Source organism: Eschrichtius robustus, chromosome 5 (genome assembly GCF_028021215.1).
Source record: "Eschrichtius robustus isolate mEscRob2 chromosome 5, mEscRob2.pri, whole genome shotgun sequence".
Taxonomy (NCBI): Eukaryota; Metazoa; Chordata; class Mammalia; order Artiodactyla; family Eschrichtiidae; genus Eschrichtius; species Eschrichtius robustus.
The window spans coordinates 7,944,825-7,960,705 of NC_090828.1; the positions used below are offsets into that span (position 1 = coordinate 7,944,825).

Below are 15,881 nucleotides of genomic sequence, written 5' to 3' on the forward strand. Positions count from 1 at the left end.
CAGTAAGAGGCAAGACTGACTGGCAAGAGCTTCTGTTCAGTACTTTTTTGTTTCCTACTAGGAGTGTTGCCACATTTTACTGGATCCTCCTTCCCTGGTGGAGATGCAAACAGGGCTAGCCAAACAGGTTTGGATCCTGGCCCCAATGTAGCAGGGTAGGCTCAAGGAGCATTTATACCTAGAAGAGTAGGTGCAGTGAGGCCTGGGTGAACTGTAGAGTCAAGAGTACAATAGTTCAGTCCATATAAGCTGATATCAAAAGAGCTCTGAAATAAGGAGGGTCAAAATGAACATTAGATCCCAAGTCAAGACTATCAAGTTTATACTCGATTGCTGCCTCTGCCTCAAGCAAATGAGTCAGAGCTGAGGGGACTGGCCAAACAAGGGTCAGCTAACTGGGAGCGGAGATGAGAGACTTTACTATGCAGCTGAGCTTTACTCAGGGGCCTAGTAAAAGGGTGTGCAGGGGTGGGAGGCTGGTTCCACTTAAAGGGATAGGGGTGACTCATTTATTTTTTAGTTTGCCTTTTTTTTTTAAGCAGTATCTGAAAAGCAGGGACAATTTTCTACTGCAAAATGTTAAATAAGATCTGTCCTTAATGGTGGCGGTTCTACACCCAGAGTAGGACACCCAGTTCCCTCTCCCCATCCAGAGCCACACAAGCCAGTTTTTTTCCCCCCTCAATAGGCTTAGTTGGAGTCTTCAACAGCTTTTTGTAAATCTCAACAGGTTATAGCTACCAATACTCCATTAGTCAAGCAAAGGTTTCCCCTGACATGTTGCTGCATGACTTGAAAAATCTAGTTGGTAGTTCTGAAGGGAGAATGGGCATTATTTAGAGTGACCCAAAGGGGTAATCAATGCCAGTAAGATGAATCATAGTTCTGCATAGTGGCTAAGAAAGGGTCTCTATCAAAGCAAAAAAAAAAAAAACCCACAAGAAACCTTAAGAAAGCAGGTTAAACATTAAGTTACAAAAAAGGCTTCATTATTCAACTGAATAAAGCTTCCAAATTCTGCCTAGAGGGGTGAAAGGGGAAGAGCTACTTGATTGGGCCTTCCCTTCTTGGAGTCTGATGACCTGAAAACCAACTTCACAGACGAAAGTGCTCAGAATCCCAGGTCGAGGGAAGTGGGGATGAAGACATTAACCATCCCCACCTGTAATGATTCTCATTTTCCCAGTTCAATAATATCAAATTGAACTTTTCTCTTTCAATCCATTCTTTCAAAATAATGGTTAAATGCAAATAAAAAAGAGGGGGTCCTCCCTGAATAAAGGTTATTTTAAATAATTGTGAGAATCAGTCTTTTTAAATAAAAATAATCTTTAATCATTTGATATCCACTAACGAAAGAGAGGCATTCCTTCATTTCTTGAAAATACTCATCACTTCCTTCTTAGTTCTATACATTTTTCTGTTAGGTCTTGTACAAGGCTCTCAAAATCTTTATCAGAGTTACTTCCCACCCTCCATCCTTGCGCCTGAGTTTTCCATATCTACCAGCTTATGCCTTGGTTTTATAGGATAATGACTACTTCAGGTAATTCCAACTGTGGACCATCTACCTGATAATCTCACCAATTTCCTATAGCTTCAACTGATAATATTCAGATCTATAACTCTCACCATCCCTCCTCTGGGTCGATATTTCTATTTCCAATCGCCCACTGGATGTTACAACTTGAGTGTCCCCCATGTAACTCAAATTCAACATATAATCAGAAAACAGATTCATAGTCCATCTCATACCTGGTCTTATTTTTCTCATTTAAGAATGTCAACACCAATGCAGTTGCTAAACTAGATGTCAAGTTAATCTCATCCTTGAACGTTCTTCTGTCTTAAGTCCCATATCTGATCTACCATCGAACTCTGACGATTCTATTTCTGAAATATCTTGCCTACCTATCCCTTCTTCTGCATTCCAGCTGCCATTGCCCTCAGTCAGGTCTTCAAGCATCTTAACTGGTCCCACGCCATGCCCCAATTTCTCCCCTCTTCCTAACGATCAGTCTCCTTTCCTTAACAACCTTGGGTGACTTCCCATTACCCAGATCTCTTAGCAGCCACAGATAACTGGACAAAACTTCACCACAGCCTATTTTTCTAGCCTCCCCTCCAGACTCCCCACCATGCATACTGCACTCTTCCCACTGTCTATATTATTCTACCTACTATCCACCTCTGTGCCCCTGTTCATGCCAAGAATATTTCTGACCCTTCTTCACCTGGAAAACTACTCATCCTTCAAGGCCTAGAGAGCAAATTGTCTTAATTTTCTCTCCCTCTTCCTCCTCCACTCACCTTCTCCCCCTTCCTCTTTGAATGGTCCCTCCCTCCCTCTGCAAATCTGTTCCTCTTCTCTTTGTGCACTGTTTGTGGTTTCTAGAAGCCTCTGTTCCCTAATGACTTTGTCTCCAGCCCTCACTCCACATGACACTGTTACCCCAGAGTCCTCAAGCTGTGGAGAAAAAAATCTAATGGGTCACTGGCCAGTCAATGTATTGATGTTTCTTAGGTCAGGGGTCTACTCATGATCCAACTAACGTCCTGGGGACAGGGCAGACTGCATTTACCACGTTAGTAAAGGCAATTCCCATGGAAGGGGACTAAGGCAGTCAAGATCCAGAACACACGTCTGTTACTATATCTCCTCTTATGGAATAATTTCACCTCAAGGACAAGCATCTGGATTTTACTCTTCATTCATCTTTCTCTTCCTAGTAAGGGGCAGAATGCCTGGCTTGCCACTCCCTCTGTATCTCCTTGGATGCCCTTAGTTGAGATGACAGAACATTCAACACAAACTGGCTTATATCTCAAAGGTGAATCACTGGCTAATGCAATTAGAAGTCCAGAAGGAAGACAGGCTTCAAGGTCGGTTGATCCAGGGCCCAGCCCTCTAATGGTTGTAGGGGCCCAGATTTTTTTCTGCTTCTCCACTCCTCTATCCACAGCACTTGGCTAGTCATAGGATAGCTTCTAGTACCAATCAGGGATAAATGTTTCATGTTCACATCCATCAGGAAACTACTTAATCCCAGAATTCTAAGCAGGAGTCACCCTGATTAGACTGCTTAGGTCATGTGCCTATGAGAAGAGGAAATGGTTTGAAGCTGCAACACCCAATGCAGTAGCCACAAACCAAATGTAGCTATTTAAAATTAATTAAAATTAAATATAATTAAAAATTCAGTTTTTCAGTCACATATTTCAAGTGCTCAACAGCCACATGTGACTAAGTGGCTACATAGAAAGTTCTACTGGCATAAGGTAACCAAGTAACTGGTATAAGGCAACCAAAACTTGGCAGCTGGGGTCAACTTAGTTCAAAGTCCCAGGAATCTGGGGAAGGGGCAGATGTCCAGATGAAAATCTAGGTGCATATAGGAAAGGGAAAGAGGGAAATAGACTCTAGATGGGCAATGAACAATACTCAACATATTCTTTTAGAAAGAAATTAAATTGATCTGGCATGATCTCCTCTTCAAAAAATATAACCCATTTGTAGAAACTGTCTGTTGTTATTTGAGGTACAAGGTGTTTTTCTTGTACAAACTCACTAACTTCCTGTGGGACACTGGACATGCCAAGTAACTCCTCTGAGTCTCAGTTTCCTCGTCTGTAAAAAAAAAAAAAGGGGTGAACTAGATCAGTTGTATCTAACCTTTTAATCAGAGCAGAATTTTTTAAAATACATTTTTTAAAATTAATTTTTGCCTAAGATCTCACACTTTGAAGTATTTTTAGTAACTTAACTGCATCAAAAATTAATTTGGTACCCTGTTTTTTAATCAAAAACGTACAACTGTTAATTAGAGCCTCTGATCAGCAAGAAAAGTCAATGTTACCATGGTAGGCTAGTATCATTTGTATCAAAAGTAAAATAAGTTGACCTTGCAGTCTTAAAGCAAATGAACTATTTTCATTTAGTGTCATGAAATATTTATAAATAATGTGAAGTACTCCACTGGAAGCCCCGAGGGGTGGACTAACACACGTCAAGGAGAGTACTTGATCCTGTAGGACTCATGTAGGTCCAGAATTTTATGATTTCTATAGTAATGCAACTGTAAACAGATATGACCCTTGTCACTAGCATGGACTAGCCTGACCTGGAAAGTACCAGAGAGAGGGATGAGTAGACAGACTTGGAAGAAAGATTCCAAGGGTGACTGGAAATAAGGAGAAAATGATACCATCACACAAAGATGCTGATCTACATTTTTATTACCAGTAAGCCCCCCAAAAGCAGATTATCAAGTAATTCAGGGAGCCAAGTATAAAGCTAAAAGTGGACAGCAAGCAAGAGAATCAGGAGTGCAATACTGCAAAAGATGCTAAAAGAACCGGGGGCAGCGGGGGGTGGCTCCAGAGACCTTCAAGTCTTCATTCACCTCTACTGAGGAGAAGGGCAGGCACACATAGTGACAGACATACTAGAGGCCTGGGAACTTCTGTTTCCAGGTAACAGCATGAACTACATTTAATATAGATTATTTGCTTTTATTTAAATTTCTATTCCAATAATTTGGTGTTAAAGTACTAGCAAGAAGGCTGACAGGCATGTCTATTCCTAGGTGCTGTAAGGAATGGATTGGGGCAGAGTATATTCTATAAAATAAATTACTTGTAATGTTAGAAAAATGTTCTGGAACCCAAGCTCCCTAGGTCTGTTGATACATCAAAGAGAAAATAGGTAGGACTGACTCAATGATAAAAAATGAGAAGAGGAGAAGGTGAAAATGACAAGCCAGAGAAAGAACTGGACAAGCTCCGATCATATTTCAGTAAAGAACAAATATTATTATTTCAAGATTGTTATAATTCATCATGGTTTTCTATCTCTGCTAACCCTTCTAATAACTATGTATTTAACAATTTAAAAATTCCTTCAAAAACACCCACATTTCTCAAACAGCTAAGTATATGACCCAGCAATTCTACTCCTGGGTATAATTTCAACTGAATTGAAGACAGGAACTCAGATACTTGCTCACCAATGTTCATTTCAGCATTACTCACTATTCAATAGCCAAAGGGTGGAAACAAACCAGTGTCCAGCAACATGAATGGATAAACAAAATGTGGTATATTCAATATAATGAAATACTACTCAGTTATGAAAAGGAATGACATTCTGACACATGCTACAACATAGATGAACCTTGAAAACATTATGCTAAATGAAATAAGCCAGACACAAAAGGAGGAATATTGTATGACTCCACTTATATGACATATCAAGAAGAGGCAATTTATAGAGAGGAAGTAGATTAGTGGTTAGCAGAGGCTGGGGTGGGTGAAATGGGGAGTTGTTTAATGGTTATAGAGTTTCTGTTTAGCATGATAATAAAAAGTGTGGGCATAGTACTAGATAATAGTAATGGCTGTGCAACATCATGAATGTAATTAATGGGACTGAATTGTAAACTTAAAAATGGTTAAAAAGACAAATTTGGTGCTATATATATTTTATCACACACACAAAAGATTTTTAAAACCACAAGAGTTTCTGTTTCTTATAGAGGGTGTAGGGCAGCGAATAGTGTGATAATATTTATTGCTTTCAAGGAGGGAAACTCAGATGGCAGAAGAGAACAGGTAGGCCCCCGTCCTCTGACAGTCCCTTAAAGAAACTCTTAGAATAGAGGGGTTCTTCAAGGGCCTAAATAGATGCCGATGACGCTTTAAACTACATTTCCAATCCAACCTCTGACATGAACTTCAACCTACATTTCCAACTATACATGACCACCTCAGACTTAACATGTTTAAAAGAAAGTCCTTAGGAATACAAGATAAAGGTAGAGATTACTTACAATAAATAAAAATAGTAGAAATACGTTTGTACTAAAAATTAAACAGACAAGTCACTTCCTAGTGTAATAAAAAATGAGGGGAAAACTGAAAGGTTTGATTATAGATGCAGAGGAAATTAATTGAAAAAACTTTGTACAGCTCTATTCTAAAATATTAGAATAGGTGGCTAAAATGTATGATTTTCCTGGAAAATATAATTTTAATTTTGCATTATCAAAATTAATGCAAGAAGAGGGAAAAAACCCTACAGAAACAAATAATCATTACACACGGAGAAAGTTGCCAGCTAAAGAAAGCCCTAACCCATGTTCCAACCATGAGTTCTTTAAATGCTTCAAGTATTGAGAATGCTTGATCATTCTCAATGCTATTCTGACTGCTCCAAAGCAGTGAGAAAAAGAAAGGCTCCCCGGTTCTTCCCAAAAAAGTTAATAGAGCCTGATACCAAAACACAAAAAAGACAGCACAATAAGAAGAAACTGCAGACAAATCTCACATTTTGTATTTTAAATCCAAAAATCATAAGTAAATATTAGCAAACAGAACTGAGTTACATGTTAAAACATGCTATACACCATGACCAAATGAGAGTCATGACTGTATGAGGGATGCAAGAATTATTCAATGTTATGTGTCACCAAGTAAACAAGCCAAAGGGGGAAAAAAACGAAATCTTGAAAGAAGCTCAGAAGGCACTTGAAAGAAAAATTCAATATCCATTCCCAATAGAAACTTTTAGTTAAAAAAGAAAAAGGACACTTGGTTAACTAGGTCTGAAGCCAACAATCAGCACTGCGCTTGAGGGTTTAATACTGGAAGCATTCCTATTAAAGTCCAGAAGAAGGCAATCACCACTATTATGTAATACAGTTCCTAAAGCAATGGCCAATGAAATGAGGTAATAAATGAGGAGCACAAATTAGAAAGTTAGGGGCAAAATTATTATTTGCAGATAAAATTGTTTTATACCTAGAAAATCAAAGCCACTAGAAAATTATTGGAAATAATAAGAGCATTCATTAAGGTATCCAGCTTAAAGATACACACAACAACCCCAATAGCTTTCTTATATATCAACAATTACATGTAGGAAATTGCTGGAAAAAATTTCCTTTCAAATTAATACTAAAGAACACAAAATACTCATTGTTTTTTTTCTAATACTCAAGTTTTTTCTAATGTGCAATAATGCTATATATAAACTATTAAACATATTAAGAAGATGTAAGATTCAAAATTCACATTGTGAACAGGTTTGATGAACTAAGACATACATAGACCATACTATAGTCAAAACAGCAAAATGGGGCACAAACAGTCCCCAAAAAAGACCCCACAATTGAGCAAAAATTGAGGCAACAGATTTTTACCTAAATTATTTTAATTAGCACTACATGGGCAAAAAATCGATCCAGTAACCACAAGAAACTAAGGAACTGAAGAAGTGTTGCATTTCCTAACAGTAAATAATTAAAACATTCATTAAAGTCTTGTTCAGCATCAACTATCAATTTCAGTAGCTTAAACCAGTGGTTCTCCAAGTGTGGTTTGAGATCCTGCCAAAGGCCCACAAGGTCAAGACTCTTCTCATAATAATACTAAAACATTATTTGTCCCTTTCACTCTCATTTTCTCATGTCTGTAAAGTAGAGGTCAGCAAACTAAACTGGCCCACAGGCCAAATCCAGCCATGTCCACTCATTTACATATTCTCTACAGCCACTTTCAGGCTACAAAAACAGAGTTGAGTAGTTGTGACACAGAAGTCTCTGTCTCTGGTGTATCCCACAAAGCTGGAAATATTTACTATGTGGTCCTTTACAGAATACCTTTGCTAACCCCTGCTCTAATGACCAATAGAATGTGTGCTTATGTATTCTTGTGTTTTCTAGAATTTTCTAAGATTATCAATTTAAAGTACAAACAAGTATATTTTAGAAGTTAATTCCATTTTTCTCCTCAGTATTTTGACTATGGTTTTATCTACTATAAATCATCAACCTCACTAATGCCCAATAAATCATTATTTTAAAATCTGAAGTTTTCCTTAAACGTACACAGAAACACAACTAGAAGTAAGTACACTTATTTTGCAATATTTTAAAGCTTTCTTTGTTTTAATTTTAAATACAGAAATATTGATAGGTATAACCTACATACACAAAAGCATTTTGGAGTCTTCAATAATTCTTAAGAACACAGAAGTGAAAAGAAAAAAAAAGAACACAGAAGTGTCCTGAGACCAAATAACTTGAGAATCACAGGTTTAAATAAAGTTGTTTGCAGGAGAATACACATTCTTTTCAAGAACACAAGGAATACTCTCCAGGATAAATCACATGCTATGCCACAAAACAAGTCTCAACAAATTTAAGAGCATAGAAATTACATCAAGCATTTTTCCCAACCACAACAGTATGAAACTAGAAGTCAATTACAGAAAGAAAAATGGGAAAAGCACAAACATGTAAAGGCTAAACAACATGGGTCAATGGGGAAATCAGAAAATACCTCGAGACAAATGAAAACGGGAACACGAACTCTATGGGATGCAGCAAAAGCAGTTCTAAGAGGGAAGTTTATAGTGATACAGGCCTTCCTCAAGAAACAAGAATAATCTGAAATAAACAACCTAACCTACCATCTAAAAAGAAGAACAAACAAAACCCAAAGTCAGCAGTGGGAAAGAAATAATAAAGATGAGAGGAAATAAAATAGAGACCAAAAAAACAACAGAAAAGATCAATGAAACCAAGAGCTAGTTTTCTGAAAACACAAACAAAATTGATAACCCTCTAGCCAGACCCACCAAGAAGAAATGAGAGAGAACCCAAATAAAGAAAATCAGAAATGAAAGAGGAGCAATAACAACCAATACCACAGAGATACAAAAAATCATAAGGAAATACTACAAACAGTTATACACCAACAAATTGGATAACCTAGAAGAAATGGACAAATTTCTAAAAACATACAACCTGCCAAGACTAAATCAAGAACAAACAGACAATTTGAACAGACTGATCACTAGTAGTGAAATTGAATTTGTAATTTAAAAAATTTACAGCCAACAAAAGCCCAGGACTGGATGGCTTCATAGGGGAATTCTACCAAACATATGAAGAAGTGCTAATACCTATCCTCCTCAAACTATTCCAAAAATTGAAGAGGACAGAGCACTCCCAAATTCACTCAGTGAGGCCACCATTACCCTGATACCAAAACCAAAGACACTACCAAAAAAAAAAAAATTACAAGCCAATATCTTTGATGAATATAGATGCAAAAATTCTCAACAAAATATTAGCAAACCAAATCCAACAATATATACAAAGGATCATACAGCATAATCAAGTGGGATGTATTCCAAGGACACAAGGATGGTTCAATATTTGCAAATCAATCAATGTGGTACAGCACATTAACAAAAATGATAAAAATCACATGATCATCTTAATAGACACAGAAAAAGTAGTTGATGAAATTCCATATCCATTCATGATAAAAACTCTCATCAAAGGTGGTAGAGAGGGAACATATATCGACATAATAAAAGCCCTTTATGACAAATTCACAGCTAACATCATACCCAATGGTGAAAAGCTGACAGCCTTTCCTCTAAAATCAGGAACAAGACAAGTATGCCCACTCTCGCCACTTCTATTTAACACAGTATTGGAAGTCCTGGCCACAGCAATCAGACAAGAAAGAGAAACAAAAGGCATCCAAATTGGAAGGGAAGAAGTAAAATTGTCACTGTTTGCAGATGATACTGATACTATATATAGAAAACTCTAATGTCTCACAAAAAAAAACTATTACAACTAATAAATGAATTCAGTAATGTTAAGAGGATACAAGATTAACATACAGAAATCTGTTGCTTTTCTATATTCAAATAATAAACTATCAGAAAGTGAAAGAAAAAAAATGCCAATCCCATTCAAAATCTCATCAAAAAGAATAAAATATCTAGGAATAAACTTAAACAAAGAGATTAAAGACCTATACTGTGAAAACTATAAAACACTGATGAAGGAAAGTAGAAGATGATACAAAGAAATGAAAAGATATTCCATGCTCTTGGATTGGAAGAATCAGTATTGTTAAAATGGCCATACTACCCAAAGTAATCTACAGATTTAATGCAATTCCTATTAAAATACCCATGACATTTTTCACAGAACTAGAACAGATAATCCTAAATTGTATATGGAACCACAGACTTGAAGACCCTGAATTGCCAAAGCAATCTTGAGAAAAAAGAATAAAGCTGAAGGTACCACCCTCGTTGACTTCAGACTATACTACAAATCTACAGTAATCAAAACAGCACGGTACTGGCACAAAAACAGACATATAGATCAATGGAACAGAACAGAGAGCTCAGAAGTAAACCCATGTACCTATGATCAATTAATCTATGATAAAGGAGGCAAGAATATACAATGGATAAAGGACAGTCTCTTTAGTAAGTAGTGCTGGGAACACTGGACAGCCACATGTAAAAGAATGACATGACAACACTTCCTCAAACCATATACAAAAATAAACTCAAAATGGATTAAAGACCTAAAGGTAAGATCCAAAACCATAAAACTCCTAGAAGAGAACATAGGCAGAACACATACTGGATATGCTGTAAGAATTAAATAATTAAATATCATGAGGAATAATTATAAAGTACTTAGGGCCTGGCATGCAGTAAATGTTCAATAAGTATCAGTGATTATTATGTGTAAATACATATATGGGTATGCATGTATACAAAAATATATCTAGGTATATCCTAGATATGACAAAAGAAGTATTTAGAGGGAATTTTATAGCTTTAAAAATATTTCAAAGGAAACAAGAGAAGTTGAAAAGACATATTCAACTCAAGAAGCTGGGGAAAGGGCAAAAAAATAACCCCCCAAGTAAGGAATAAATAACTAAGATAAGGGCAAATATCAATGATATACAGAACAACATCATCAACAATAAACAGAAAAATAACACAACCAAAAATCATGTTCCTTGAAAAGATTAATAAGATAGATCTTTGGCAAGCAAGAGTTAAGAAGAAAGAGAGGAGTCAAACAATTAAAATACAGAATGAAAAGGGAGGCGATAGTACCGGCACAAGGAGTTTTTTTAATAATTAAAGAATATTAACGAGTATTAGGAATATCTATGTGATCGTAAATTCAAATGGATAAATTCCCCTTAAGTTATGCCAAAATTGGCATCAAAAAGAGAGGCTGAACAGACCAATCAGTATAAAAGAGACTGAAAGAGCAAAGATCTCGCCTTCTGAAAAACAGCAGGTGCAGAAAATTTTACAATGAGTTCTACCAAATTTTAAGGAACACGTAATTCCTGTTTTTTTTAAATTAATTTTTATTGGAGTATGCTTTACAATGTAATTCCTGTCTTATACAAGCTATTCTGGGAAAATAGTCAACAGTCAGTACAGACGGACTTATTTGCAAAGCAGAAATAGAGACACAGATGTAGAGAACAAACTTATGGATATCAAGGGGAAAGGGGGGTGGTGGGATGAATTGGGAGACTGGGATTGACATATATATACTACTATGTATAAAACAGATAACTAATGAGAACCTACTGTACAGCACAGGGAACTCTACTCAATGCTCTGTGGTGACCTAAATGGGAAGGAAATCTAAAAAAGAGGGGATAAATGTATACGTATAACTGATTCACTTTGCTGTACAGCAGAAACTAACACAACATTGTAAAGCAACTATACGCCAATAAAAATTTTAAAAAAATAAAAACTGACCAGGACATTTTATGAAGCTAATATAATCTTGACTGTAAAAACCAGATAATGAAAAGAAAATGATAGGTCCATTCAACATGATACAAAAAAATCCTACACTGTATATTACCTAAGTAAATCCAATATTGTACTTAAAAAATAATAATATATTGGGATTAAGTAGGATTTATCCTAGGAATTCGAGGATGGTTCAATAACAAAAATAGATTTAAAGGAGAGAAACCAAATGATACTCTCAATCAATAAAGAATCAGCTTTATGAAGTTCAGCAAAAGGCAAAACCGTGGAGTTAATAAAAGACTGTACGAGAAAACATCTCTGTGACCTAGGAATATGCAAAAAACTAAAAAAAAAACCCATAAAGTATATGATTAATTTTATCACAGAAAAACTAAGAATTTTTTGTTCAATGAAAAACACCATAAAGTTAATAGACAAATGACTAAAGGACAGAATGGTAGAAGATATTTGTGATGCCTAAAATGGAAAAGGGATTATTATAGAGAATAGATAAGAATTGCCTGCAAATCAACAATAGAACAGTAACCATGATGGAACAATGGGCAAACAATATGAAAAGGCAATTTACAGAACTTAATCTCTAGAGTATAAAAAACTAGAAAGCTGAATAATTCTAACTATTGGCAGGAATGAGAAGGTAAAAGAAGCTTCATGGGTGTGGAGAAAAGGGAAGCCTCCTACACTGTTGGTGGGAATGTAAATTGGTGCAGCTGCTATGGAAAACAGTATGGAGGTTCCTTAAAAAACTGAAAGAGTTGCCATATGATCCAGCAATCCCATTCCTGAGCATATATCTAGACAAAACTATAATTCAAAAAGATACATACACCTCTATTTTCATAGCAGAACTATTTACAATAGCCAAGACATGGAAGCAACCTAAATGTCCATCGACAGATGAATGGATAAAAAAGATGTGGTATATACACACACATACACACACAATGGAATACTACTCAGACATAAAAAAGAGTGAAATAATGCCATTTGCAGCAACATGATGGACCTAGGGATTATCATACTAAGTGAAGTAAATCAGAAAGAGAAAGACAAATACCATATGATATCATTTATATGTGGAATCTAAAATATGACATAAATGAACTTCCACGAAACAGACTCACAGACATAAAGAACAGACTTGTGGTTGCCAAGGGGGAAGTGGGGTGGGGGAGGGAAGGATTGGGAGTTTGGGATTAGCAGAAGCAAACTATTTTATACAGAATGGATAAACAACAAGGTCCTGTTGTATTAGCCCAGGGAACTATATTCAATATCCTGCAATAAACCATAATGGACTTCACAGGGAGGAACGGCTGGTCTAGCACAGGATTTGGGTCTTAGACATTGGAGGTCCTGACCATCTGTCTCTACCTGAATCACACGTGATATGAATGCATTAGCGACTCAGTCTAAAAAACAGGGAAGGGATGTCCCGGAGGCTTAAGTTGCAGTTGGGCGGGGACACGGCTATGGAAGAGCGGGCGTTCCCCAACCCCTTCCCGGACTACGAGGCCGCCGCCGCACGGCCGAGGAGCCGCCATGTGCTCGCCCCCAGCTCACTCGCGACGAGCTCGGCCTCCCCTTCCACAGCGATGGGAAGATTATTAATAATTTCACAAGGCGGATCCAGACCAAAATTAAAGATCTTCTACAGCAAATGGAAGAAGGGCTGAAGACAGCAGATCCACATGATTGCTCTGCTTATACTGGTTGGACAGGCATATCCCTTTTGTACCTGCAGTTGTACCGGGTCACACGTGACCAGACCTATTTGCTCAGATCCCTGGATTACGTAAAGAGAACATTTCGGAATCTGAATGGCCAGAGGGTCACTTTCCTCTGTGGAGATGCTGGGCCCTTGGCCGTCGGAGCTGTGGTATATCATAAACTCAAAAGTGATTGCGAGTCCCAGGAATGCATCACAAAACTTTTGCAACTCCAGAGAGCCATCGTCTGCCGAGACTCAGACCTTCCCGACGAGCTGCTTCAGGGCTAGGCAGGCTATCTGTATGCCTTACTCTACGTGAGCACGGAGATGGGGCTGGGCGCCGTGTGTGGGTCAGCTGTCAAAGAGGTAGTCGATGCTATTATTGAATCGGGCAAGGCTTTGTCAAGGGAAGAAAAGTAGGCCGAGCGCTGTCCCCTGTTGTATCAGTGGCACAGGAAGCAGTATGTTGGAGCAGCCCATGGCATGGCCGGAATCTACTACATGTTAATGCAGCCAGCAGCAAAAGTGGACCAAGAAACCTTGACAGAAATGGTGAAACCTAGTATTGACTATATGCGCCACAAAAGATTCCGATCTGGGAATTATCCGTCATCCCTAAGCAATGAGACAGACCGACCGGTGCACTGGTGTCACGGGGTCCCCGGTGTCATCCACATGCTCATGCAGACGTACAAGGTTTTTAAGGAGGAGAAGTACTTGAAGGACGCCATGGAGCGCAGCGATGTGATTTGGCAGCAAGGTTTGCTGCGGAAGGGCTATGGGATCTGCCATGGGACCGCTGGGAACGGCGACTCTTTCCTTTCCCTTTACCACCTCACGCGGGATAAAAAGTACCTCTACCGCGCTTGCAAGTTTGCAGAATGGTGCCTAGAATATGGAACACATGGTTGCCGCATTCCTGACAGACCCTATTCTCTCTTTGAAGGCCCCTAGCATTGTGGATCACATTGGTTGATTTTCAAATATTAAGCCAACCTTGCATCTCTGGAATAGGCCTTACTTGGCCATGGTGTACAATTCTTTTTATGTATTGCAGAATTATATTTGCTAGTGTGTTGTTGATGATTTTTGCGTCTGTGTTCATGAGGGATGTTGGCCTGTAGTTTTCCTTTCTTATACTGTGTTTGTCTGGTTTTGCTATCTGGGTAATACTGGCCTAATAAACTGTATTGAGAAGTAAAAAAAAAAAAAAAAAAAAGACAGGGAAGGGCTTCCCTGGTGGCGCAGTGGTTTAGAATCCGCCTGCCAATGCAGGGGACACGGGTTCGAACCCTGGTCCCGGAAGATCCCACATGCCACGGAGCAACTAAGCCCGTGAGCCACAACTACTGAGCCTGCCCTCTAGAGCCTACGAGCCACGACTACTGAGCCCACATGCCACAACTACTGAAGCCTGCACACCTAGAGCCTGTGCTCCGCAACGAGAAGCCCGCGCACCGCAACAAAGAGCAGCCCCCACTCGCCACAACTAGAGAAAGCCCGCGTGCAGCAACGAAGACCCAACGCAGCTAAAAATAAATAAATAAATTTATAAAAATAAATAAATAAATAAAAGACAGGGAAGCAAAAATTCCCACTGTATCCTTCTAACATAGGTCTGGACAAGGCTTTACTCTTTTTTTTAAACAAATACTTTAAAACACTAGCACAAAACATTGTCCAAAAATTGTGGTTGATGGGAAACTGCCTTATATTTAATTTTTAATATAATGTCTGAAGCAAACATAACTGTCTTCTAATTATATTAATCATCATTATACACAGTGGAGAGCTAGGAAACAAAAAGATAAGAAAGATTTGATCTCAGAATCTGGCAACACTAGCAGAAAGGAAATGAAAAAAATTAGCTCTGAGAAAGAAGGGTTTCTAGACAGTCAGGAGTAAGGGCTCTTGGCATTTCAGTAACCCCAAAGTATCACAGGAGAATAATCATATGGATCTGCTTTTCTCAGCCAAAGGGAAATACGGTTACTTTTTATCCAAGGAAAGCGAGCTTAAACCTAGGCAATGAATAGGCCTGTCGCTGGAAGGAGATGAATTTTAAGTGTGAAAAAAGGGCTCTTCCTGACTCCTAAGGTTGACTTGGGCAGGCCCCAGGAGGCGCAGTAATAGATCGATTCAAACCTCGGAAGGGAACAAGGATTCCATGTGGATTCTCCCTTCGAAAAAGAGTTGAAGGTGGCCAGAGACAAAAGAGAGAACTGAGAGGGTCACCGACTCTACATTCAAACCCATGTTCAGTCATCAGGGTACTGGCAGAAGCTTGTCTCCAGACCAGAAAGCTGAACAAGATCTCTGACAGGCCCTACTACGGTAGAGAACAGGAAAAGTACATCACAACCTGATTAAGTCACCATCGCCAAGACTCAGAGGCCAAAACTGTTCTTAAAGTTCCCAAAGATGTATGATAAAGAGCTACTGTACCAATTAGTCATGCTGTTTTTTATCCTTTGGAGTTTGCTAACCAGGCAATCGTTACTCAAATACTTGATACCAAAGAATATTTATTTG

The 15,881-nt window shown here is 38.2% G+C and overlaps 1 protein-coding gene and 1 pseudogene across 7 annotated transcripts in view; one reads left to right on the forward strand and one right to left on the reverse strand.

Moving 5' to 3' along the window:
- DIS3L2 (DIS3 like 3'-5' exoribonuclease 2) overlaps positions 1-15,881 on the reverse strand; it is a 389,397-nt gene that overhangs the window by 234,667 nt on the left and 138,849 nt on the right. Inside the window, exon 2 of one of the 7 annotated variants that reach the window (XM_068544212.1) lies at positions 3,570-3,628. The exons of the other annotated variants lie outside the window; for them this stretch is intronic. Coding sequence (XP_068400313.1) covers positions 3,570-3,594 — 25 coding nt within the window. The 5' untranslated portion in view covers positions 3,595-3,628. The remainder of the gene's footprint in view (positions 1-3,569; positions 3,629-15,881) is intronic. 7 annotated transcript variants of the gene reach the window in all.
- LOC137765485 (lanC-like protein 2 pseudogene) lies at positions 13,069-14,303 on the forward strand (annotated as a pseudogene).